The sequence below is a fragment of the Candidozyma haemuli genome, assembly GCF_002926055.2.
Source record: "Candidozyma haemuli strain B11899 chromosome Unknown E_2014730914, whole genome shotgun sequence".
In the NCBI taxonomy this organism is placed as follows: Eukaryota; Fungi; Ascomycota; class Pichiomycetes; order Serinales; family Metschnikowiaceae; genus Candidozyma; species Candidozyma haemuli.
The window spans coordinates 405,322-430,261 of NW_020289903.1; the positions used below are offsets into that span (position 1 = coordinate 405,322).

General features: G+C 44.9%; 9 protein-coding genes across 9 annotated transcripts; 5 read left to right on the top strand and 4 right to left on the bottom strand. All coding sequences in view use genetic code 12, as the record gives it.

The window, feature by feature from the left end:
- Positions 1 to 518: 518 nt before the first annotated feature.
- ZCF8 (Zcf8p) lies at positions 519 to 2,729 on the top strand (the record flags this gene model as incomplete). The annotated part of the gene is made up of 1 exon (XM_025487000.1): positions 519 to 2,729. One exon carries the CDS (start codon positions 519 to 521, stop codon positions 2,727 to 2,729), a length of 2,211 nt encoding a protein of 736 aa, XP_025340448.1.
- Positions 2,730 to 3,469: 740 nt separating this feature from the next.
- CXQ85_003355 (ubiquitin-protein ligase) lies at positions 3,470 to 4,978 on the top strand (the record flags this gene model as incomplete). Its single annotated transcript, XM_025487001.1, has 1 exon — positions 3,470 to 4,978. One exon carries the CDS (start codon positions 3,470 to 3,472, stop codon positions 4,976 to 4,978), a length of 1,509 nt encoding a protein of 502 aa, XP_025340449.1.
- Positions 4,979 to 5,053: 75 nt separating this feature from the next.
- Positions 5,054 to 5,857, bottom strand: CXQ85_003356 (tRNA methyltransferase; the record flags this gene model as incomplete). The annotated part of the gene is made up of 1 exon (XM_025487002.1): positions 5,054 to 5,857. One exon carries the CDS (start codon positions 5,855 to 5,857, stop codon positions 5,054 to 5,056), a length of 804 nt encoding a protein of 267 aa, XP_025340450.1.
- A 125-nt stretch (positions 5,858 to 5,982) lies between these two features.
- CSC25 (Ras family guanine nucleotide exchange factor) lies at positions 5,983 to 13,270 on the bottom strand (the record flags this gene model as incomplete). Its single annotated transcript, XM_025487003.1, has 2 exons — positions 5,983 to 9,045; positions 9,260 to 13,270. The coding sequence occupies 2 exons, from the start codon at positions 13,268 to 13,270 to the stop codon at positions 5,983 to 5,985; spliced, it is 7,074 nt and encodes a 2,357-aa protein (XP_025340451.1).
- Positions 13,271 to 14,977: 1,707 nt separating this feature from the next.
- Positions 14,978 to 15,973, top strand: CXQ85_003358 (type I glyceraldehyde-3-phosphate dehydrogenase; the record flags this gene model as incomplete). The annotated part of the gene is made up of 1 exon (XM_025487004.1): positions 14,978 to 15,973. The coding sequence occupies one exon, from the start codon at positions 14,978 to 14,980 to the stop codon at positions 15,971 to 15,973; it is 996 nt and encodes a 331-aa protein (XP_025340452.1).
- Positions 15,974 to 16,424: 451 nt separating this feature from the next.
- Positions 16,425 to 17,405, top strand: PEP8 (retromer subunit; the record flags this gene model as incomplete). The annotated part of the gene is made up of 1 exon (XM_025487005.1): positions 16,425 to 17,405. The coding sequence occupies one exon, from the start codon at positions 16,425 to 16,427 to the stop codon at positions 17,403 to 17,405; it is 981 nt and encodes a 326-aa protein (XP_025340453.1).
- A 600-nt stretch (positions 17,406 to 18,005) lies between these two features.
- CXQ85_003360 (uncharacterized protein) lies at positions 18,006 to 18,962 on the top strand (the record flags this gene model as incomplete). Its single annotated transcript, XM_025487006.1, has 1 exon — positions 18,006 to 18,962. One exon carries the CDS (start codon positions 18,006 to 18,008, stop codon positions 18,960 to 18,962), a length of 957 nt encoding a protein of 318 aa, XP_025340454.1.
- A 39-nt stretch (positions 18,963 to 19,001) lies between these two features.
- URA3 (orotidine-5'-phosphate decarboxylase) lies at positions 19,002 to 19,796 on the bottom strand (the record flags this gene model as incomplete). The annotated part of the gene is made up of 1 exon (XM_025487007.1): positions 19,002 to 19,796. One exon carries the CDS (start codon positions 19,794 to 19,796, stop codon positions 19,002 to 19,004), a length of 795 nt encoding a protein of 264 aa, XP_025340455.1.
- Positions 19,797 to 20,609: 813 nt separating this feature from the next.
- GEA2 (Arf family guanine nucleotide exchange factor) lies at positions 20,610 to 24,899 on the bottom strand (the record flags this gene model as incomplete). The annotated part of the gene is made up of 1 exon (XM_025487008.1): positions 20,610 to 24,899. One exon carries the CDS (start codon positions 24,897 to 24,899, stop codon positions 20,610 to 20,612), a length of 4,290 nt encoding a protein of 1,429 aa, XP_025340456.1.
- Positions 24,900 to 24,940: the final 41 nt, after the last annotated feature.

Consider the following 24,940-nt stretch of genomic DNA (forward strand, 5'->3'; position numbering starts at 1 on the left):
AGGTCACTTGCTATCTTCTCCTTGCGTTTACACCAACCACTCAGGAAGCGTGACTAGAAGGCCAACCCACTGCCCCAACCCAGTACTTCTAAAGTCATCCTTGGACGTATTCACTGCTGGGTCAGCTCCATTTACGACGCTCTATCACCCAAAACTCACTTTTGGTTGCCTCACATCTTTTCGGAGCTTGTTCTCGGATCCATATCTGCGTTCTCCCGTTGAGTCTTAGCCCATCCCCCGAGTTCCCCATACTTCCCCAGGTATCTATAAACCCTGGTATTTCCTTTCGTTATACGGGCATAGGGTTTCGGAAATATCTATTCTGGCCTTTGAACTCTTGAGTTCGTCCTTCTTGATCTCCACATCTGTTTTAACACCTGCTGCATCCCATACATCCATCACTGGGGTAAACTCCTAATATTTCATTCCAACCCACCACCACCCATTAATTCTATTCAATCATGAAACCTCGTCGTACTCGCCGTACCTATTCCTGTGGGCCATGCAAACGTTACAAAATGAAGTGCAACCTTGAGCTACCGTGCTCGCTGTGTGTCCGTACCCACCGTGAACACCTATGTCGTGAATGTCCCCCAAATCCACCATCTGAAGCAGAACGTATTCGACTGCAAGAACGTCGTTCTAGAAATTCCCGCAGAAAGGATAAACTACAACGCCAACCAGAGCCTCATGACTCTTCCGATGAGGTCTCATCCTCCCGTCTGGGTCTGTCCCATACATCTAATGTCAGTGCAGTCTATGGGAACCCGCTTCCCCTTTTCGGCTCTCTACAACGAACGCCGCCTTGGGCCCAGCGTGATTGGCCTCAGCTAGATCATCTGCCTCAGCTGCTGTTCCTGCTGCCTCCTGGGGACCACACATCTCCATTTCTGCCATACGCTCCTCCCATTGTCGCCAACCTGCCATTCTCCATGGGCCTGCCGTCGCAGGATCCCGTGGCTCCAAGTGTAATGGCAAGAAATATTCATCGCCTGGCGCCGTTGCAACGGTATGCAGCCCAGTGCCATGCCCAATTTCTACCGGTACCAGAAGAATCTCTATTACGTTGGCAAAAAATAATATCGTCTCTTACACGCGGGTCGAAAACATGGCTAAAGGATTACTTCAATTGGGCACACCTGGCCGAAAATCTGGGTCTCCATGAACTCGTCGACTGGGCCTCTGTCTATGCTGCTGGTCAGAAAATGCTCTCTTTTGATGCATCACCTATGGACAAGCACTCCGCTGAATGTATGGCTATAGCAGCTGCATTCTGTGCTGCTGGGTGTCTTAGTGGACCTCGCTTGTCTCCCAAGGCTATTGCGCGTGCTAATCAATGGCTTACTGTCCTGACAGAGATGGCTGCTTGCGTGCCTAATGATTCATGGGAAGACGGCGTCTTTCTTTTAGTACAACTTGTACTGACGAAAACAACACTTATGGCATTGGGCCAATTCGATCGTCTAGCTACTGATACTCGCCATTTTTTCGCAGCCATTTCTCGTAATGGGCTGTTTCTACTGCTTTTGCATAACCTTGATTACACGATGCTTCTGCCTGATAAAACAGAAGCGTTTGCAATTGTGGCGAAATGTTGGACGTATGTCAAGCTTGTCGAAACGGAAGCCCTGGTACTCCAGGCAGAAACACTGTTTCAGTATGAGCATCCCTCACTCAGAGACACCATTCAGCCTGACCGTGCACTTGTCAAGTGGCTTTATGGCCTAGAACCTGAGACGCCATTGCCTGCTTATCTGGTTTATGATATTGGCCTCTTAGCATCGAGTTTGTTTTTCCGTCGTTTTGAAGGTTGCACCACACCGAGGGAAATCTCATACGCATATCTCACACTTTACAGTGAGTTTTGCGCTATGGCTGTTCCAGCAGCTGATCCTTTGTTTCATTCAATTGATACAGCGGTTAATTCACCAAAACCCACTGCTGACGTGAGTGCTATACTACGCAATCATGGCCAGCAGCTTGGAGCTATGCTCAAGGTTTCCTTCATCTGTGTCCGTTGGCTCCTGATTATTCGTGCTGAACCTAATAAGTTCGTCACACTTCGGTTCGCCCATTATGTCACAACTTTAATCTCGATGTTTAATCCTATCATGGCGATTGCCGAAACGGGAGCGGTGCTGCCCCAGAGTCTTGTTGTGTCCCTCCAGTCTTGTTCGCAACTCAACACCGTTCTCGACATGTACAATATGTTGGCTGTTCAGGCTCTTTTCGTTGCAGTGATGGCTAACTTCATCAAAGCTCCTACTTCTCATTGGGGGCTTGACCTCAGACTTTTGGTAAACACTGTGACTGCCTCATACACCCGTGCTCGTGGGCTTCTTGAGAATTTGCAGCCATACGCCACTCTTCCTTTGGCTACTGCATTACTCAAGACGAGTGAACTACTCATGCTAGATGCTCAAGTTAATACGTTTGAGCCCGAAGAAGGAGAAGTTCCAGCTAAGCAGTTTTTCACCCATATCAAAAGCAAAGTCGACAAGTCTACATGGAACACATTCGTTCAGCTGCTTTTTGGCATGGACCTGACTGCCTCTAATTACATCGAGCAGCTTTGGAGATTTGGTGATGTCGCTAAATTGCATCAAGAGAAACCTATATTTATTACCAAGACGTTGGTGTTGAGCACCGCGTTCCTACGTGAGTTTGAGCATTCCTACAGAGGCTTTTGGTTTTCAAAGCAGCATGTCGAGCAATACCTTGAACTATAACAATAAGCAGGAAGATGATGCAATTGAAAGTGACTGACCACAGCCTTCGCCTTGGTCTCCAATCACGCGGTGACCACGGGATTTACCTAGCGAACGTCATGGAATGTCTAAAAGCATGCCATCTTAGTACAAAGCTTATCTTGCATGCGTATGACGAAATCACAATGCGTTGCCACCAACTGCCCCAGAAATTCAAAAAATAGTTTAAAATTGCATATGTTGGTGTTTCACAGTTGTTGGTTTCGCATCAACCTATGGTTATGTCATCCTGCCTAACCTTCATTTGCAACCATTCTGTATCTGCGTCGCACTCACCATTAACCGGCATTGCCGGCCCCTGGGAACCCCAAGCCACATAAAGGCAAAGGACACTTATTTAATTAAAAAAGACTTTTTGGACGATCAGGATTTGCTTCTTCTTGCCATTTGCCCGAAAACTGAGCCACTGTTATGTCTGGTGCCTGGCAGGTCATGTGATCATGACTGGGCCAAAAACCACCACGACAGTCACTGTTCACCTCTCACGAACCTCAACTTCTTCCAACTTCTTCCATAGCTTTTTCTCCACGGTTTATGATCCTTTAACCATATAATAGCATATAGGAGAACGAAACAAAAAAAGCATACTTTTTTTAGAACTACAAACCGCGGATCTTCCTCTATACCGCTTATCTGACTCAGCAACCACCGATCCGCTTATTTCCATACAACTTCCTCCGTTCCTGGAGCTATAGAGACAAATGACCTTCGAAGAAGGACAGGCTGGTGACCAAGAGAGCACTAGCTCCCAGAATACCCATTTCTATGACTCAACATCGCAAGCACAGTCCGATCCACACCCAGAAGAAGAGCAACATTCTGATCCACAGTCTGCCTCCCAAAGTGAAACTAGAACATCCGATCCAGAGCAAATGCTGAACTATAACTTCTTTGACTACTTACTCGATACCGCTTTAGGTAGATCTAACGAAGAGGCAAGCCGAACTGATGCTCCATCCAACGAACCAGCTGCTGACGCCACTGCTAGTGGCCCTACAAATGGTCCAGGTACTACTGAACCTTCCACTACAGGAGACACCGACCAGCTGGCTAGCAACTTAAATGCATACCATCCTTTAGGCTTTGTTGGTACAGACCCTTCTGGATCCATTATTATTACTGTTAATTATATGTTCTTAGATGGAACAGAAGGTGACGGACCTGGCCGTACCGGTTCGCTTGTCGTTACATTGCCTAACAATCCTTCCAATAGAGAGCCTAGGGCCATCCAACAATTCATCTCATTGGCAACCCGTATGGCATACCTGGTCTTGGTGAATAATACCACTAGAAAACGGGGCATCACGCCAGACAAGTTTAGAGAGTTCCCTGTGAAACCACTACTGACGCTCAATGAACAGTCGTGCTCTATCTGTTTCGAGCGATTCGAAGAGATCCACCCGATAGATGATGATCTGGATTGTATCACCAAGAAACGTAAGATGAACCTGAGAGAACCAACGCCTACGGCAACTTCGTCCAATGACCGTGAACATAACACTACTTTAGAAAGCTGCAGTGCAGAATGGAAACACGTTCCAGTTGAACTTCCGTGTGGACATATCTTTGGTCAGTCTTGTTTGGCTCATTGGCTCAACGACAACCGTAGTTGTCCGTTATGCCGTAAGAACCTTTGTGAAGGTGAAGAAGGCGATGACGAACGTTCTGAAGTGCCACCTGTGACATACTTGCGTTTTGGTGGTCCCGGAAATGGTGGCATGCATCTTTATGGCGATAATCCTCGAGCTCAGTCTACTGAAAGACCTGAGCCCGAGGCAAATGAGCCTCAAGAAGAGACCCAGCCACCAACTGGTGAATCTGAACCCGATACTCAATCACAAGATCACCCAGGCTTGCTCCGAAGAGCTACTTCTGTCATATTCCATCCTCATAGACTGCAACTTGGTAGGAATGCACTGGAAAGAACTATGCCTGGGTTCTCGAGATCCCTGCTGTCATCAAACATGGGCCGCCGCCGTAACTCGCCGGTATCGCCCATGATAACACAAATTCTTAATTTATTTGGAAGAAATAGAAGGAGAAGAGAAGAAGACCAGAGTGGTGCTTCTTCCATTTTTGCATCTGGAGTCTCGAGCAGACGAACTGCTAATGGAGTGGAGACTACTACAAATGAAAATGGTCATAACCTGGATGAATCTGCATTTGGCCCCGACTTCAATCAGGGTCTGTCTAATGATACCCCTCAATGATGAACACCATCCTAGAGTTCTATGTTTGAGAATTACTATATATCCCGAATGTACATTAACTTTAATATCGTATTATCAACTTTTCTCCTGCTTCTGTTCTTGTGATTGAAGAAGCTCTTTTTCTCTTTTCTTTTTCTCTTTTTCTTCTCTGACACCATCTCTTCTTGCCATTCCTTCTTTCATCTTGCGAATCCGACGTTCCTCCTTGGTTTCCTTCGCATCAGGAACTTTCGCCTGACCCATCAGTGTTATAGCGTTTTTGAGCGTATCCATCTTCTTGAAGTTTTCGGTGAACCTGTCTAATGAAAGCTTAGTGATGAGCTCGAGGTATGATTCAGAAACAAAAGATACCAATTGTTCTCCGTCAAGGCAGCCAATGGGAACGTCAAGCTTGATGGAAGTTCTGATTCCCACTATGTTGTTACTGCCAATACCACTTTCTCTGAAGCCACAGCCCATTGCTGTTGAGTATAGTAGGTTCGACGTGGCCAAATCACGGCACTTCACATGCAATATGAGAGGTTCAAATTTGAAAAGAATGTAACGCTGACTATCCTCCATCGATTGTGGTTCCTCATACTTGAGATCAAGCTTCTTATGCCATTGTGGAAGATCCTCAGGATGGTGAGTAACAAAGAGCCAGCGACCTTCATTTCCCTTAGCACCAATCTGACTTTCCTTTTTGATACCTTCAAGGAAGACTGACACTCTTCCTGAGCACAGCGATGTTGTTACCATGTCTGGATGGGAGTTAATCACTTCGATGATGGGGAGACATAGGGAATCAATGGTACCTTTAGGAGACGCATCAGGAGAATCCAGGGAGTTTCCGCCTATCTCTTGAAGGATGGAAGCTTTCTTTTGGTTAAAAGCTTGCATTGTATGGACGTTGGAAGTCACCCTCTGTAGTGGGAAGTACGGTCCATCGATGCCATCGAGAAGACACCTCTATGCACGCCCCGATTTGCAACCAATGAGCCGGTGTGACATCAACAAGAAACACACTATTTCAAGGCGTTCATTAATTTAGCTTCGTCGGCATCATCGAGTTGGAAAAGAGTCTTGACCACCGGCAAAAGTTGCTCGCGTTGTTCCTTGTGCTCAAAGAATCCAAAAAGAACATTCTTGAGGTACGCAGTATTGGTGTCCTTATCAGGTGGAGCCGCAGCAGCAGGAGGCTGTTCAGAAGAGCTTCTAGTGGACTCTGGAGGTGTAGCCTTGGTGCTTTGCATCTGGCGATACTGCTGCGTCACATGCTTGTAGTTCTTCAGGAGACGCTCGAACTTCAAGGAGGACTCCTCGTTCAACTTTTTGAGAACACGGTTCAAATTCTCATACTCTTTCACCTTAGAACTCGAGGACTGGAGAGAGCTGCGCAATTCGTCAATGGTATTTTCCAAGTCCTTGGTCTTCTTGGCGGCTTCGGGAGAGATTGCAGCCTCATTAATCAAAGGTTCATACTTCTTCTTGAGAGCATCAATCTGCTCCAATAACTCCTTAATCTTCTTAGCAGACTCCGAAGATTTGGCTTTCAAGTCTTCAATTTCTCTTTGTCTCTGCTTGATTGAGCCTTGGAGGGAAGACTCAAGCTCCAGCTTTTCTTCATTGATAGACCGGATCTCATTCTTGAGGTTAGCGCACTCAATATTATTCCTCTCCTCCGCCTCAATAAGAAGCTTTCTAATTGTAGAAGATTCCCTTGTTCTTTCTTGAAGCATCAGTTTTGCTTCCGAAAGTTCGTCTTCCAAAGTGTCAATTCTAAGTTGTGCCTCCTTCAGTTTCATACTAAGCTCGTCATACTGCTGCTTATAAGACTGAACCTCGTCGGAAGAAGTGGCCTTGTTCTTGACCATGGAGTCATACTTCGTCTTCAAACCGTCGAGTTCGCTTGCCACCTCATGCTTACTAACCTGAAGCTTAGAAAGCTCAGAATTCAAAGAATTGATGCGTTGGGTAGTATTCTCCTTCTCATTAATGAGGTTAGACTTTTCTTGAACGAGGCTTTTGTTACTGCTTTGTAAACTGGAGTTAGAATTTTCAAGTTGCGAAATAGTAGCCCTCAAAGTATCTCTTTCCTTAACACGCTTCTCAGACTCGTCTCTGTATTCCTTGATTAACTCGTCCTTGTGTGAGACCGAAGATTGCAATGAAGCAATTTCAAGTTTTAAGGAAGAATCCATGCTCTTTGCCTTTGAAAGCTCATCTATTCTCAGGTTCAACTTAGCTTTCTCTTGATGCAAGCTCTCGATCTCCTTCTTAGAACCATCTAATTCTTTATTGACAGTTGTGAGTTGGGTTCTCAAATCTTTGATAGTTCCTGAGGATTTTTGAGATTCCAGTTTGAGCTTCTCGATTTCTGCTTTAGTATCTTCCTGCTGCTTCTCTGCACTTGCCAAAGATTCACTCTTTGCTTTCTCGACTTGTTCGGTCAACTCAGCCTTCATCTTCTTCACCTGGTCTTCTGAGTCCCTCTTGAGCTTTTCAAGCTGAGCTGATGCTTCTTCGGCCTGTTTTTCGAGATCATCATACTTCTGGAGTTTCTCCTTGGTAGAATTGTCCAGGTTAAGGTTCTTGAGTTCATCCTTAGCTGTAACTAACTCATCTCCAATATCTCTCAACAGGTCTTTCAAGAGTTCGATCTCCTCGTCCTTAGCTTCAACAGCCTTTCGAGAAAGGCTAAGTTCTGCAGCAAGTGAATCCTTCTCATTAACAAGGGCATCATACTTCAGCGAGAGCTCGTTGTATTTAGATTCCCATTCAGATGAGCCATTGTCAGCTTCAGTAGAGACAGCAGCTGGCTCCGTAGCTACCGCAGCGTTCTGTTGACCTTTGTTCTTCTTGTTCTTCTTCTTCTTGTTGCCTCCAGCACGTTGCTGCGTCTGTTGAGCAGGTGCAGCAGTAGACGGGGATTCAGGGGCCGCACTAGCGTTTGATTTTGCCTCATCCCTTTCAACCTTGACCTCCTCAAGTTGCTTGTTTAAATCTGTAAGCTTCTTTTCCAAATCGTCGACGGTAGCTTGAAGAGTCTGCTTTTCACGCTCAAGAGATTCTTTATCCTTTTGAAGAGCTTCCTTTTCCGCCTTAAGAGATTCAAGCTCTTTAGAAAGTGCGTCATGCTTGGAGTTCAGCGATTCGAGTTCGTCCAAAGCAGCTTGCTTCTCGGATTTTAATGTATCGACCTCTTTGGTAAGAGCTTCTGTCTTTTCCTTCTGAGATTCAAGGTCCTTAGTGAAAGTTTTCTTCTGTTCGACAAGCTCGTCTAATTCAGCTTGCGTTGAGCCGAGCTGTTCCTTAAGAGAATCGACAGACTTCTGAAGCTCTGGATCGGCTCCACCCTCAGTATTTTCCGTCCTATTCTCATTCTCAGCCTTAACTCTTTGCAATTCACGCAGTAGTGATTCAATTCTGGCATTGAGCGACTCCTTGCCTTTCAGAGCCTTATCAAGCGACTCTTCAGTATACCTCACAGTCTTTTCTGCATCAGCAAGACGTCTCGCCAATTGCGATGCCTCTGTCGTTTTCTTCCTTAGTTCTTGTTCAGCAATCTTAGTCTTGTCATGTATACTCTGCAAATACTCCACTAGCTCTCCAGCATCAGCAATCAGTGTAACTGGTGTGTACTCTCGAAGAACATCACCGAATGCATCAACAAGACTGGCTTTACGCTTCTCTGTCTTATAGGCATCGAAAAGCTTCGGGTACTTATCTTCATATCTGACGAACTTATTGAGTTTGAGTTTTACTGCTGGGGGTAATTGTTCCATGTCAATGTCTTTCAAGGGACCCGAAGTGGCTATAGGAGAAGGGGAAGGAGCAGGAGCAGGACTATCTCCAGCAGGGCTTGTCCCAGTTGGTTTATCACCAGAAGGAGTGTTCTCCTTGGTTAATTGGACCTGGCTGGAGTTTGTGGACTCGGGTTCATCTCCTGGTTGTAGAAGTTCTTGGGGATCTGGGGTTTTGGTGTTCAATATGCTGGATCCATTCTTAAGTTGTCTAATATTCTCTATACTTTTACTCTGGGGCTCGCCTATTTCATTAAGGGAGTTTGCAACGTTTTCCGAGAAGGACTTTAGTCTATTAAACATATTTCGTGGCAGTCGACCCCGGTAACCAGGTTTATATCGACTTGATCGTTCAAGCGCACGTAGACCACTACCGATTCTGTCCTGCAGGGTAGCGTAGGAAATTTTGACCACCGACCGGGAGCGGTATATGGAATTCTTGTGGCTGCGAATAAGCTTCTTTTAGTGGTTCTGCTTATTTGAGGCCCCATATGTTCACGTTCACCGCCAGTTTCGGCTGCAGCTGACCACCTGATTCGTCTTTTTCATTCTTCTTCTTTGTCCTGCTGCGGTCAATAACCTCACGTGGCTCCAAATTCAATGACAATTGGTATTGTTCTTCAATTGAAGGGCACTTATCGAACCAAAGGTCGAGGTACTTTTGGATTTCACTGACACTTTGGAAGTTATAACCGATTTTTTGGAATCTGTCAATACCTTCAACAATCTCAACCGTCTTCGATCTCTTAGCAAAATTAATCATTCTGGTACGGTTCAACAAGTATTGTGGATTTCCGTGGTAGATGAAAGTCAAGTCACTCAAGTACACACCAAAGAAAGGCACACATGGCTCGGATCCGATGAACTTGAGAACATCTCTGTACTCGTTGAAATTTCTCGTAGAATTCATAAGCCTGTTCATGTTGTGAAGCTGCGTAAGAATGTCTCGAGATACATATGCCCAGGTCTTCTTAAGACGATGGATAGGTGATGAATAAAGAGCTGAAATGATAGCCGTCATTGACGAGAAGTTATTGTACTGACGACATTTCTCGGCCACTTGAACAAAGTATCTGATTGCCCTCACTCTCTTCTTTGCATCGTCCTTTCTCAAAATCATATAAGCGACGAAGTTCGTTAACTGGTTCGAAACTTTGATGAAGTTAGTGATAGGCTCAATAGTTTCCTGAAGACCAGACTTCTTTCCCCATACCTTATTGATACATGCGAGCTTGTTGATCTGGCAGAAGAGCAGGAATTCACGAATGGTGATTTGACGTGCAAATTCAATGTAATCAATGTCCTGAAGTTTCAACTTTTTGATAGAGAAACCCTTGAGAATTGGAGCTGGAGGCTTACCAAGCACAACAGCAGTATCTTGTCTTCTAGTAGTCTTCTCTCCACGAAGAATCTTTTCAATACCTTCTGCAATTTTGCCTGAAACAGGGAAACGCTTGACCGTCGGCAACTGCGCAAAGGATAACCAACGTTGCAACACCGTTATGCTATAATAGGAGTCACACCAATGGACATCAATTAAAAGCTTCATGATGTCCAAAACCTTGGTACGCACTTTGCTTTGCTTCATGGATTTCCATGCCAAATACTCCTCGTAACTCAAACCTTCTGGCGCATCCATGTTGAATCTGTTTATAAGAAGCTGAACAAATTCGCCGATTGACATCATCGTAGCGAGAGTAATGAGGAAAACAGAAATGAAGCCACTGTCAAGTGATTCGTGACGAGTCAAGTGAGCGACAAGCGCCTCCTTTGTTCCACCCTTTATGTTGCCCTTAATATCGAGCAATAAGTCACATTCTTCGTCACCTTCCAAATACCATGGCGTATCTTCATTACCCTTTTTGCTGCTATAATATTGAGCGCCGCTATCCTCATTCTTGTCACCAGCAGCCGTATTGTTTCTTTCGATGACAAGAAGTTGCACATTGAAATCATCATACATAACTCTGGTGGCATAATTCAAGATTGTCTCACGTTCTTCCACAAGTTGTTGCACCAACGTTGTAATATGCTCGCAGAAGTCGATACCTTCAAGAAGTAAATCGGAAACCACTTCATCTTTGTCAAGAGTGATGGCCTCTGGGGCCTTCATCTTATTCTGCTGCATCAATATATTACTCAAAACCATCGCCGATCTTTCAAGGGGATCTTTGATTGTTTCTCTGTTATAAAGTACAGGGTCATCCTCCTTCATAGCGGTGAACACATCAGGATCATCCAAAGTAAGCGATTGCGAATACATGATGACCTTTGATACCAAAGTGTGAAAGTACTGTTTCGCTTTGAAGAACTCAAGGACCACAGGGTAATCAAATGTAAGGTTACCAGTGGTGTTGTCATCATGCTGTGCATCGTCCCGTGGTTCTTCATTGCTACCTAAACTGTCACCGGAAGACGATCTTTTGATAAGACAGAAAACTGTGAAGTCAAAAGATTCCAATAGGTCTATCATGGAGCTAGCGTGATGCAAATACTTGTAGATAAAACGCAAAATCTGCTCGTTCCTTCCGTTCCTTAGTTGTTCATTGTAGTACCTTTCCTGGTTATGGGGTTCCAAGTAGTTCAATGTTTCCGAACTTATCTTGACAATTTCAGATGCCGACAGTTTGACACGTTCATATCCGACACTATCGATGATTATCTTGAGATGATATCTGTTCTTCAAGTGCTCACCACTCAAATTGAGATATGGTTTCGTATTCGTGAAGAATGGGTTACACCAATTTCCACCATTAAACTCGTCCGCAAGAAAACGGGGATATACCTGCGGAAGGACATTGTAACGGTCTTCTCCCTCGTCTTCGGATGCATCAGAACTATCATAATCCTTGATAGTAATTCTCTTACCTTTGCTGAGCCGAAGGAAAATTTTGATCAATCCATTCATATTAGACCTAACAGCCTCGACCTCATGATCAATCTGCAGAAGGTATGAATCTACCGAATCTTGAGAAACTTCCAGACCAGAAGACCTGCCCATCTTCTCCAAATCTTCTGCCAGGCTTCCACGAGGATGAGGTACAGTATTACCGGAACCAATTGAATCAGAAGGCAGTATGGTAGATGCTTGGGGCGTAGGACCAGTTGACTTATTCAAACTCCGGATATCAAGACTGAAGAGCTCTGCATTTGATGCAGCGACTGAATAATGCATAACACTTAAATGAAGGAGCCCGTTGATGTATAGCTGGGAAAAGCCATTAGTGATACGCTTGAGCTTCCGTCTAATCGAACTTTCGTATTTTGAATCTGCAAAGTCGTGGTGGCATAGTCTTGAGCCGGCGAGAACTATCGAGACGACTTTAGTAAGCTGAGAAAGATGCATGGAGAAAAGCTGTTTGTTTGAATCCTTTAAAGCTTTGTAAGTCAAATCTAGTAGATAGTTGAAGTGTTCTTTGAGCTCAGTCCACTTGTTTATATCATCAAACAGATTATAGAACAAGCCGTTCGTAGCGAAGAATGGTTGCAGGAAATGATGGTAAGACGAGACCGAGCTTGTAGTCGACATGGAAGATGCATTGGAGTCACGCTTCAAGTCAAAGCCCTTGACGCTAGAGTTTGAACGATCGTGAGTTTCACCATCTTCCGGTTCATCATCCCTCACAACATTCACTGGGGTAATTTCATGAAGGGCTTCCACAGTAGGTAAGGCAAGGTTTCCGCCTGCCAAATCTATGTGGGGCATAAATGGTACTAACGGTAGCGTCTCACAGTACACTTCGAGCTGTTCTGAGTAGAAAGCCACATTACCAGAAGTTGTACCACGAGGAGTCCAGACAATGTTCTTACCCTCTGTTTGCTTCACTTCTAGCGTCAATCTCTCAGCCTCTTCAACAGGAACGAATTTGAGGGGAGGTGCCTCTTGGGGCACTGGGATATCTTCAGAGTGTGACGATAGCGTAGATGCAAATGAAGGCTGATGGAGGGCAGGGGCTGGAGCTGGAGATGCGCCTTCAGTTCCCTCTGAGCCTGGAGAAGGCGTATGGACAGAAAGAGCCTGGTTGGAACGCAGTTTCAGGTCGGATATACTAGTTTCCAGGGAGGCAAAGGATACCACGGAATTCTTACGGGTATTACTGGCCGGGCTGTTCTTACCCAGATCGACTAGCGACCGTTGTAGGAGACTGGTAAACGAAGGTATAAGCACATTTGCAGCGGTATTGGCAGCAGTAATGGAGTCTATCTCCTTATTGGACTTCAATTTGTTTAACACCGGCTGAACGTAGTTAACCGACCGGACATAGTTATGCGGGAACCAGCCACGCAGTAGTTCGCCATTGGCGATAACCACACCGTCCCACCAGCCGGAGTCGCTTTTTGCCAACACGTAAACGGTGTCTCCCAAATCTAGCGGGAGATGGGAAGGCTGGGTTCCGGGAAAGTCGTAAAGGGCGATCACAGTGTCTTTGCATTTGAGTGTCTGTTGGATAGTCTGCGTGGGAGCATCGTGAGGGGACACGACGTCAGGAGGAATTTCCTCGTATGACATGATAGGAAGAATTGAAATGGTTTTTAGGTTTGGCCAATGTTTCCCACAGACAGCGGTGGTTGGTAGATATCTTGAACCAGAGACCAGAAAAGAGTGAGCAGGGTGCAGGTCGGCCCAACAAGAACCGTACCAAGATACTGGTGAAGAATACGTGTTTTGGGGTATATTTGAGATCTATAGGAAATGTGTTTAGAAGTGGTTTAGAGGAAAATTCTAAAGATGAGAGTTGACTGGTTTGGTTGGTGTTGGTGTTGATGGTATGCCATTGGCTGGATGAGACACAGTCCATGTCCTAGCGTTCCATACACCAAGAGAACAAGCAAAAATATGTCAATTCGGTGATTTCCAAAATGAGCATTATATACCCAAGCCCATCTCGTTTCTTCTTCGTTGCTGGTTCGAAACTCGGATATTTGTTCGTGCACCTCCGGTAGGCTCGGCTCGGTGTATCTGCTGCCTGTGGCACATACCACATGGACAGTTTGCGATCTCTATATATGGATAGCAGTAATGAAGGTATGATTTATCAAAGAACCGGCTTAAATCTTCCGATTGCTCTTTCGGTGACTGTCTGATACTTGGTCCCGGCAAAATAATGGCTGCAAAATGTATGAGGAAGCTCACAAGGCAACACACAACAGTAGTTGGCAATTCAAAGAGCAGTTAACGGTAGAAAACGTTGGTTTTCAAGCATTTTAGGCCAAATCAGGACACTGAATAGCTTAATCTTGAAAACGGTCTCGTTTTGTGTCCCCTTGGCACTTGTAGCATGTACTGGCTGCTAACCACACAGACCCAGTCCACATCAACCACGCCAACCATTTCCAGTCAATTAAGCTACCACGTAACCGTTGCACCGTCTTCGATCGTTAGCTCACCACCAAATCCACCACCGACCTTCCCGTCAACGTCCACCCACGTCACCCTTTCCTAGCGCATACTCAATCTCCAGTTAGTAGAACCACCACCACCAACGGTAACGTTACGTTGACGGGCACTGTAACCGAAGATCAGATAACAAAAAAACACCAATCCACCAAAACCAAAATCGTAATTTCCCAAAACCCAAAAGCAAAAGTCTAATGGTATCCACGTTTAAGCCTGTCTAGGCCCAGTCTCTGCATACCACAAGCTCTGGTAGCCAACCCAAGCCTGACACCCTTTGTTCATCTGCCATTCTTTTTCCTTTTTTTCTCGAACCATCTAACGGCATAGCACGTTTCAAGATCAGCAGGCTAATAAACCACCATAGTTAAGCAGTCCCGCAGAATCCGAACGATCCTTACCCTCCAGACCACCTGATGGTCCTTTAGCGCATACAGCACCACCCACCGCACTAAATGGCTGCAAAATACAGACAGAAGGTATCCCACTCGTTTGACACAGCAACTTAAAACCAGCAGTGCCTTAATTGGTCATATTGCTTGTTTTCTTGCCCTTCGCCTTATACCCCAAAAAGCCCCTTTTTACTATGTAGCCTGGAACAGGGGCCACCCGGGTATGCGCTTTCACATCACACCACTACGTATTCCACCTGGAGCCTTGGTTACCCACCAAGACGCCGCACCATCACCATACTGCCTACCTCAGTGTACCCTTGGCCCCCCTGGGGGCCTTGGTGGGTATAAATAGGGTAGGCTTTTCCTTGTGTGTTTCTCTTCTTCTTTTTTAGTTCCTCATCACATCACAAATAAAAACTTAATAAAAATGGTCACTATTGGTATCAACGGTTTCGGCAGAATTGGTCGTCTCGTCTTGAGAATCGCTTTGCAAAGAAAGGACATTGAGGTTGTTGCTGTCAATGACCCATTCATTGCTGCCGACTACGCTGCTTACATGTTCAAGTACGACTCCACTCACGGTCAGTACAAGGAGGAGGTCAAGTCTGAGGGTAGCAACTTGATCATTGGCGGCCACAAGATCAAGGTCTACGGTGAGAAGGACCCAGCCCAGATCCCATGGGGTGCTGACGGTGTTGACTTGGTTGTTGACTCCACTGGTGTTTTCACCAAGCTCGAGGGTGCCCAGAAGCACATTGACGCTGGTGCCAAGAAGGTCGTTATCACTGCTCCTTCTGCTGACGCTCCAATGTTCGTTGTTGGTGTCAACGAGAGCGAGTACGCTGGCCAGAAGATCATCTCCAACGCTTCTTGTACCACCAACTGTTTGGCTCCATTGGCCAAGGTCATTGACGACAACTTCGGTATTGAGGAGGGTTTGATGACCACTGTCCACTCCATCACTGCTACCCAGAAGACTGTCGATGGTCCATCCCACAAGGACTGGAGAGGTGGTAGAACTGCTTCCGGTAACATCATTCCATCTTCCACTGGTGCTGCCAAGGCCGTTGGTAAGGTTATTCCTCACTTGAACGGTAAATTGACCGGTATGGCTTTGAGAGTCCCAACCGTCGATGTCTCTGTCGTTGACTTGACTGTCAAGTTGAAGAAGGACGTCACCTACGAGGAGATCTGTGCTGCCGTCAAGAAGGCTTCTGAGGGTAAGTTGAAGGGTGTTTTGGCTTACACTGAGGACGCTGTTGTGTCTTCTGACTTCATCTCCTCTGAGGTCTCCTCTGTGTTCGACTCTAAGGCCGGTATCTTGTTGTCCCCAAGATTCGTCAAGTTGATCGCTTGGTACGATAACGAGTACGGTTACTCCACCAGAGTCGTTGACTTGGTTGAGTACGTCGCTAAGAACTAAAAACCAAAGTTATGACTTAGGTATCACGAATAAGCAATGCTGAATGATAGCTGATGATATACCTGTAGATCTGTAGGGACTGAGAGTGGAGATTTGACATGTAATGTGGAACACTTCAGCTTGGTTCAAAGTGAAATGAATGCTATTTGACTACCTAAGCTGGTTAGAGAATTGTTCAAGAGAAAGACAGTGGTACAGCTAATGCGAGTCTCCATTAGCACCACTAGTATGGCCATTAGTTCAGTACCAAGACAACGAAACTTCTGAAATATAATCAAACACAATCAATAAAGAAATAAATAGAAAGTCATTAATACGTTCCTCTTACTTTTCGACTTTTGTCCTTTCCTTAATGCTTATATGGTCAATCAACCCCAGAGTGTATCTAGCCTAGTACTACCTTATCTCACCAGATTCTCACACCCTCCAATACTACGTACTACAAACCTCCATGTCACTCTTTTTCAAGGCCCCATTGGATATCGAAATACGCTTGGAAGATGAAAAGTCACGCAAACACATTGAGCTTAAATCCAAGCAAGGCAGAATAGAACTGTTCCCGCTTTTCAGAGACGGCGAGTCCGTCAAAGGACAAGTGACCCTCAGATCCAGAGGTGGTAAAGTTGTTGAACATATCGGAGTGAAAGTGCAATTGCTAGGTGTTATTGAGTCTCCTTTAGATACAATCACTCTGTCTGAGTTTCTTAGTCTAGCGACGGAGCTTGCTGCTCCTGGTCACTTGAACCAATCAGACACATATGGATTTGCTTTCCGGAATGTGGAGAAGCAGTATGAGAGCTACAGAGGAAAGAACGTGAACTTGCGTTACTTTATTCGTGTTGTGGTATCAAGAAAGAACAAGGCTGATATTACTAGAGAGAAGGATCTCTGGGTGTTGCAGTATGCCAACTCACTGAACGATGATACTAATGGCAACGCTCCAGGTGGAAGAAAGAGTAGTACGGGAAGCGCAAATGGGGAAGTTACAGAAACTAATGCTGCAAAGTCAATTGCATCGTCAGCTGTGAAGATGGATGTTGGTATTGAACACTGTCTTCATATCGAGTTTGAATACAACAAGAGCCGATTTTCGCTCAAGGATGTGATCATGGGACGGATCTTCTTTTTGCTAGTACGCATCAAAATCAAGCATATGGAAGTATCTATTGTCCGCAGAGAAACTGTTGGCTCTGGGCCAAGTCTGGTGCTTGAGTCCGAGACCATGGTGAGATTTGAGATCATGGATGGCGCCCCAGTGAAGGGTGAAAGCATTCCAATTAGATTATTTTTGAACGGTTACGATCTAACGCCAACTTATAAGGACGTTAACAAGAAGTTCTCTTGCAGGTCGTACTTGCAGTTGGTGTTGATTGATGAAGATGGCAGGAGGTACTTCAAGCAAAGCGAAATCACCCTTTTCCGTGACGAGTAAATCAAGGGAGACAGTTGAAGCGGTGGGCAGGTAATGCTTGATTTTAGAAGGAGAACGGCGCCACGGACGGCAAAAACGGAGCCAGTTTGAATCCATTTTCGCAGCCACATTTCGAGAACACTTCAGTTGACAATACGAACCTGACAAACCGTTCCATTATGATATACCAAGGGAATTGCCGATATTCCAAAGATCATACCACATCAAGTGGAGAGATTTAGGTTGGATGATAACTGGTGCCTTCTGCCCACACTGTGATTCCTGCATTCGTCCTATCAGTTCTGCGGCACTGGGAAGACCAACTCAGTTTCCAATAAAATACATCACCTTGATCACAATGCTGCAATGAGTACCGACCTAACTAGAAGCTCTGATGATGAATTTGTCCGACGGGACAAAGCCAGCAACCAAAAAGTGTCCCTTTCCACGGCTGGTATTAGAGCTGTGCTATATCAACTCCAAGCATTATATATGAGAACACCAGTCAAACTCTTCCGTCCCTCTCGGTTTGATTACATGGTCTACGTTAGAGAATTGGCCAATAAACACGATAACATACACTCAAAACCTTATAAATTCAGAACCCATTCCACGCTTGGCATGCTCCATAGTGTGATCAAGAAGGAAGGCTGGAAATTCATACCCGATCAAGTACTTCCGCCCTTTATTGCCAACTCTGCCACTGGTATTATCCTATATGGCTCATACTTGACAGCCCTCGACTATTTCGATAAGAATAGGGACCAGCTGAACCTCAACAGAAAAGACTACTATTATCCACCTTCGGATACATGGAGGGCTGGTTTCGTGGCTGGAGCTATGCAATCGCTAGCTGCTGCGCCAGTTGACGCTATCTTTACAAGACTGTCTATGGCTGAGGTCATGAGCGGAAAGCATCAGAATCTATGGGTGTTTGGTTGGGAAAAATTGAAGGAAGTTGGTTTCATTGGTGTGTTCGCAGGTTATGGGTTCTCACTTATCAAAGAGAGTTTGGGGTTTGCATTTTATTTTTCAACGTTTGAGATTGTAAAGACGAGAGGTTACAGTTTGACTTATAGAGTGATTTCGTCTTACCGTCGGTTCAAGCAGAAGCTAAGAGACAAGTTCTCGTTCATACACATGTCATCAAAAAACCAGGAAACAGATGCCCAGTTGCTACGGTTCGAACAAAATCGTCTGATGAAGATTCTTAAATCTTCGTTTATTCTCCTAGCTGGCGCCTCGGCCGCCTTTTCCCTTCTAGCAGTTCAATACCCTATATCTAAGGTGCAGAAGATCCATCTACATCGGTTAGAAGCATTAGACATTTATTCTGCGACGATGCATAAGCAGCAGCGAAGATTCTTTAAAATCTACTACAACTCCTATGTCGATACTTTTCAGCATTGTATCGCCATCAAAAGGAAAAGCAAGCAAACGTGGTTCAAGCTCGCCTACAAAGGGTTTGCTAGGAATGCTTTGACAACCATTCCAGCCACATCCGTTGGTCTACTTGTTTTCGAGATCATGCGTACCCGTCTCTCTGATAACATTGATGAGCTCAGTGAGCGGTTATGATTAAGGTATTAAGTTTTGCCAGCTCTTGTACATATTTATTTATTGGCCAGTCTTTTTGAGATAGGCATTCCAGCCTGCTGATCTGTAACGTTCACCCTCCACGTGTGGGTCTCTACCTTTTCCGAACAAGCCTCTACCGACAATGATAATGTCGGTTCCAGTGGATACAACCTCGTCAACGGTTCTGTACTGTTGACCCAATGCATCTCCCTTGTCGTCAAGGCCCACACCTGGAGTCATGACCAACCAGTCGAAGCCTTCATCGTGACCACCCATATCTCTCTGTGCGATAAAGCCAATGACAAAGTCCTTGTCACTCTTGGCAATCTCCACCGTCTGCTTGGTGTACTCACCATATGCCAATGAGCCCTTACTGGAGAGCTCTGCAAGCATCAACAAACCACGAGGTTCCTGGGTAGTTTCCTGGGCAGCTTCTTTCAAACCACGGACAATACCAGCACCAGTGACGCCATGAGCATTCGTAATATCAGCCCATTGGGCAATCTTGAAAGCTCCTCCAGAGTACTGGTGCTTGACAGTGTTACCGATATCAGCAAACTTACGATCCTCAAAGATCATAAACTTGTGTTTCCTGGAAAGCTCAAGAAGAGGAACAATCGTGCCCTCATATGAGAAGTCGTCAATGATATCGATATGGGTCTTCACCAAGCAAATGTAAGGGCCCAACTTATCGATGAGGGTCAAAAACTCCTCGGTTGTGTTGACATCAACAGATGCACAGAGATTGGACTTCTTAGACTCCATGAGGCGGAGGAGGCGCTGGGCCACGGGCGAAGGGTGCTTTTCCGCTCTTTGGGTGTAAGTTTCGGCCATCTTGGTGTTGACAGATCTGAAGTGTTATTCAGCCCGTCTAATCTTTTGGCGATGTCCGCACATGACATCCGCGTGATAGAATTGGGTCCTTTTGGGTATACCTTCAGTCGGGACTCCAAAGAAGAAGGTTACGCGGGCTTGATTTGAGAATTAAGATTTTTTATATGTTCGTTAGTTTAAGCAGCCGCTCAAGCCAATTTTTCACTCAGTGGCCTCTCTAGAATGCTTGCTTAAACGTTCTGCTTTGGTGCGCATTAATCTTCCACTAGTACGTTAATAGTCTCCCACAACTGGTCCTGTAAATTTATTAACTTTTCGTACCAAACAATGAAACTTCAAATTTTTCAATTTTTTTTACTTCTTTTTAACACTTGATCTTTTTAACACTTGACCAGATTTCTTGATTAACTTCTGTAGGTTGGAGTAAAGCAGCTGGTTACGTCTCAGCATCTACAGACTTGGATGCGGACTATAAGGATAGCACTATGACTCGTCCGTTTAAGCTCGAAGACGCTTCTGATGTAGTGTGGTGGTTCAGCTTGGCATTAAAAGGAATTCAAAAAAACTTTGATTTGATGAGTATATTGTAAGGTATCTTATGACTCCAGAGGAAGCGGCTGGTTATCTCAAAGTTGCAGCCATAAAGAGATGGGGCAGGCGTCGAGGTCAATTGTGTCTGTGAATTCTTGGTTAAAGAAGAAATAATCAGTTCGTTAAAAATGGGAAGACTACAGAGCAGTGAACGGCTAATCGTCACATCTTAAGATGGTGTACCATCTAATATGGTTTATTAGATCGTCTATAGAAAGGACTCTACTTGGCAAGTTCCTTTTCAAGATCGGGATAGACCTCTTGAAGGCTCTTCCATGTAGAATCCCATAGTTCCTTGTTCTCGGGGATGAGGAACTCGTTTTGTAAAACCAAAATCATGTTCTTCATAACCTCCAAACTGGATTCCTTCACGTAGCTCTTCTCTTGTGTTGAGTTCATGGTGTTCACTCTCACGAAGTGGTTTACGATGCCCAACCAGACTGTCTTTCTGTCCTCTTCATTGAGCTCATGGTGATGGTGAAGGAATACCTTGCTTACCAAGTTCAAGATTTGAGAGTGTGTTTCCGGGAACCCCTTCTTGTCGGTAAAGATCACTTCTTCCTTCTCAAGTTCTGCCAAGAGTGGGAAAAGACCATATTCGTAGATTCCTAACGCGGTGAAGTTATCGTTTAATGCGCCCGAAAGTAAAGTATTCTGCAAAACAGTTATAGCATGCGAGCGCACTTCTCTGCATGGATTAAAGCACTGATGGGCTAACGCCTGGATCAATGGATAAGAGAGCTTTCTGCTGGAACTTCCCAAGAGGCCAGTCTGGTCAATGGATCTTATGGAGACCTTGATAAGCTTTTGAACGTTTTTGCTTTCTTCGGTTCCGTCAGTGAGCTTGCTCTTCTCAACTGGCCTGCCACTGTCCTTAGCTTGTTCCCATTGAGCACCCACAGCACCTAGAGAAGAAACCTCATCGAGCAAGCCAAGTAAGAGGATATGGTTTTGGTCAGACACCTCATCAGAAGAGCCTTGAACAATTGAATGCAAAAAGTCCAATATTTCATCGGCAAGCTCTGCGGAAGACCCAGCGAGCTTGAGGAAATCCCAGAAACTCTCTTTCTGTATCAATGGTCTAGATTTGGAGTCCTGGTCGACAAGGGAAAAGAGAGACTTCACGAGTGAAGCTCCATGTTTGGTGACAAGCTCTCTATCAAAGCTGTTGATCCGTTCGAACGCTTCTGCGGCTTCTTTCTCATGGCTCTTGTCACTCTGTCTGGCTAATAAAAATAGGTATGTTGAAAGCCTCATGTACCCCTTTTTGGAAACATGTGTCTTCATATATTCCACCAACTTATCAATAAGTTTATCGGTCACTTCAGTCTCACTAACAATTAATGAGAAACATACCCCAACCTCAAACAAGAACAAAATCTCCGACTCATAAAAACGTTTCTTGTCATCTGAAAATGTGGGTAAGTTGTTCAAAAGCAAATCCACAAACTGTTTAAGTTCCACCTGGGTTCCCTTAGAAACTGTGTCAAAAATACCAGGGACGTTAATAGATCTAACACAGTCGATTGTCGAGAGGGTCGACTCAATCTCCTGATCGGATGGCTCTGGTGGCTCGTCAGAGTAGCCCTTCAAGAATGACGAGAAACTCGACAATATACCAGAATTATTGAGTGGTTTCGTTCCTTGTATGATGTAGCGAGGTTTAACCTTTGCCAAAGGAGACAAATTAACCTTCTTCTGAAACTCGCAGAATAGATTAGGATTAATCAAGCAGTTCTCCAACAATGTCAAGATAATCTTGACAATTCCATCCCACGAATGGCTCACCTTGCAGTCAGCCTTCTTAATGAGTCTGAAAAGAACGACGGCTGCCAATTGAGCCTTAAAGTCACGACCAAAGTATACTGCCATATCACTGATATTAATAGCTTCCTCTTTTTTCTCAATAGTGATCTGAGTGATAGGTATATCGCGACGAATATTTTCTTCTGGGTGAGGAGGAGGGAAGGACTTCTCTGAAAGATGGGTAATCTTAGTCAACTCTTCGATGAGATGGTTGACTGGATCAGAAAGGCCATAATGAATACAGATACTGGCACATTTATCAATCGATGACATCAATTTGGTGATGATGTTATCGTCGGAAGCTTCACTGAAGACCTTGATAAGAGTTTCTATGATGACATCAACAGAACTTTCAAAGAACAACTTATCAAATTGGCACAATGTTCCCACATCAATGGATTCCAATGACACATCCCTGTCACGGGTGACTCTCGTTTGAGAAGAGATGAGATTATGCCACACGTCATCAAACCATTTATCAGTTCCATGATGTTCCTCAGGCATGATGATTTCTCTGTCACGGATAGAGCTGTAGATCTTCGAAAGGTACCATTCAGGGAAGTCTTTTCCGTTGTTAACACCTTTCAAATTTCTCTTGTACGAATCAAGGTCCATCTGCCTCTTGACTTGAGGATTGTGTAAATCAGTATTAAGCATGATGATCGAGTATGACAAAACGAAAACAGCATCTTGGTCAGGATTAACAGGTTCATTTTTCTCCTCCTCGGTCAATTCCTCCGGGGTGAAGGACTTTTGACATTCAACATATGCCTGGGCAAAAAGCTCCACAATCCTCTCGATTTGTTGAGATTCACCTGGTAATCTGAAAGACTTGAGAAGAAGTCTCAACGCTTCATCCACACGCAAGCCTGCAAACTCGAATAGGTTCATGAATTCTTTTAGTAGTTCAGTGTTGGATGGCTTGGCAAGATACTCACCAAGTATCTTTTTATTAAGACGAGCAGACTTGTTGAAAAGAAGCGATGCTAGTTCGTGTGTGTCATTAGGATCTTCAAGGAACTTCTTCTCGGCAAGTGCAGCGACACCCTTCTTAGGGTTTTCATTGAATAATTCAGTGCAGCGAACAAAAGCGGTCTTCTTGTCCTTATCAACGAGGAGCTGGTGAGGGTGTTCCTTGCTTTGGCGGGCGGAACTGCTTTCAGAATTTTTGATCCGATCATTGATACCGGCAACCAATGATAAAATTCCTTCCAAACAGATAGGTGGAACGTTATCAGTGGAGATGACAGCGGCCTCGGGTAAGGCTAACTTACAAAGGAAGTTGACAAAATCAGCAGCCATGTTAAATCTCTCAAAGTCACAGTCGTAATCGACGAACAACAGGGAGAAGAATTGAGGAGACCTTATCCAAAGTAAAGATAGCGACTCAACAATAGCTTCTTTTGATGATGCAATTCTCGTAGAGATAGCCATCTTATTACCCTTTATCGTGTTATCCTTGGATGTATCAGGAGGCAAGATTGAATGGAACAACAAATTAAACGTAAGCTCAATCTGAGACTTGATGTTCTTACCAAGAATGATAGCCATAGTGGAAAAAAGTCTCAATGCAGCCAGCAACAAGGGTGGTGAATCTGTGACTGTAATGATTTGCAACACGTCTTTGGAGACTGGGTCTGCCACAAGACCCATTAAAGAAGGATGTTTTGGAATCTCAGAGCCTGACACCTCAATTGCAATATTTATGAGCAGCAAAGCAAAGACACGAGTACTTTCCATGTGTTGGTATTGATTAGAAGGAGAAATCATCGAGATCAAGATAGCGAAAAATTCATTAATGCAAGCAATATCAAATTGCGGTTCTTTCTCGTCGCTCATTGATGGTTTTCTCTTGGGTGAAACAGGAGCGAGGTCAACGGTGGGAGGTTTTAACTCTTGGTCTGCCCCTCCAGAAGCAATGTCTTGGGCTATGGCACTAGTATCATCAGTTGGCGAATTGGTACCTCCAATAACGTCAGCAGGCAATTGATTCTCGGCATAATTCGTGGGAAGATCGTCCATATTACTGGTCTCTGGTGTAAGCTCACGAAGGCGCAGGAAGACACGAATAGTCATTGAGATCATAGCCATCTCGGCAGCTCTTCGAAGAACCTCCGATCTTCTCTTGTTACATGCAAGTGACAAGCACGTCTGTATCACCTCAGAGACGACAGCGTTGGGAAGAAGCTTGGAAAAGGATGAATCAACAATGGACTCCAACAACCTCAAGACCTTAAGGAGCACCGAGTCATCTGAGCTTTGATCAGCAGCCTCGAACCTGCAATGGGTCAAGGAGCTAGTGATCTGTATAAGAGAGTTCTGGATATTCTTCGAGTTCCAGCCCACCACTCCATAGTCTAAGAATTTGTTTATAGCGTTGAGCGCCAACCCAGTAACGTTTCCTGAAGTAGAGCTCGACTCCACCGCCAATAAAAACGGTTGAAGAATCGTCAACGAGTCAACTGAGTGAATGTCCGAGGTTTCAGTGAGTATAGCACGTAATTGCAAAAAACTCGAGTGCAAAGGGTTAGAGCTCGTGTTAGGATTAGCCGTGCCCCCATTGGTAACTCTAGGTGTGGAGGCAGCCAGGCCAAAGTGAGATGAAGAAAGACCCAAGTTCGAGAGTCCATCCTCTTCACCAAACAAGTCACCTCCACCCAATATAGCAGCGACTCCCGTTTGTGGCCAGCGACTCATTTTACGCATGGCTGATGAAATCACCATACATTCATTTATCACCAAAGTAA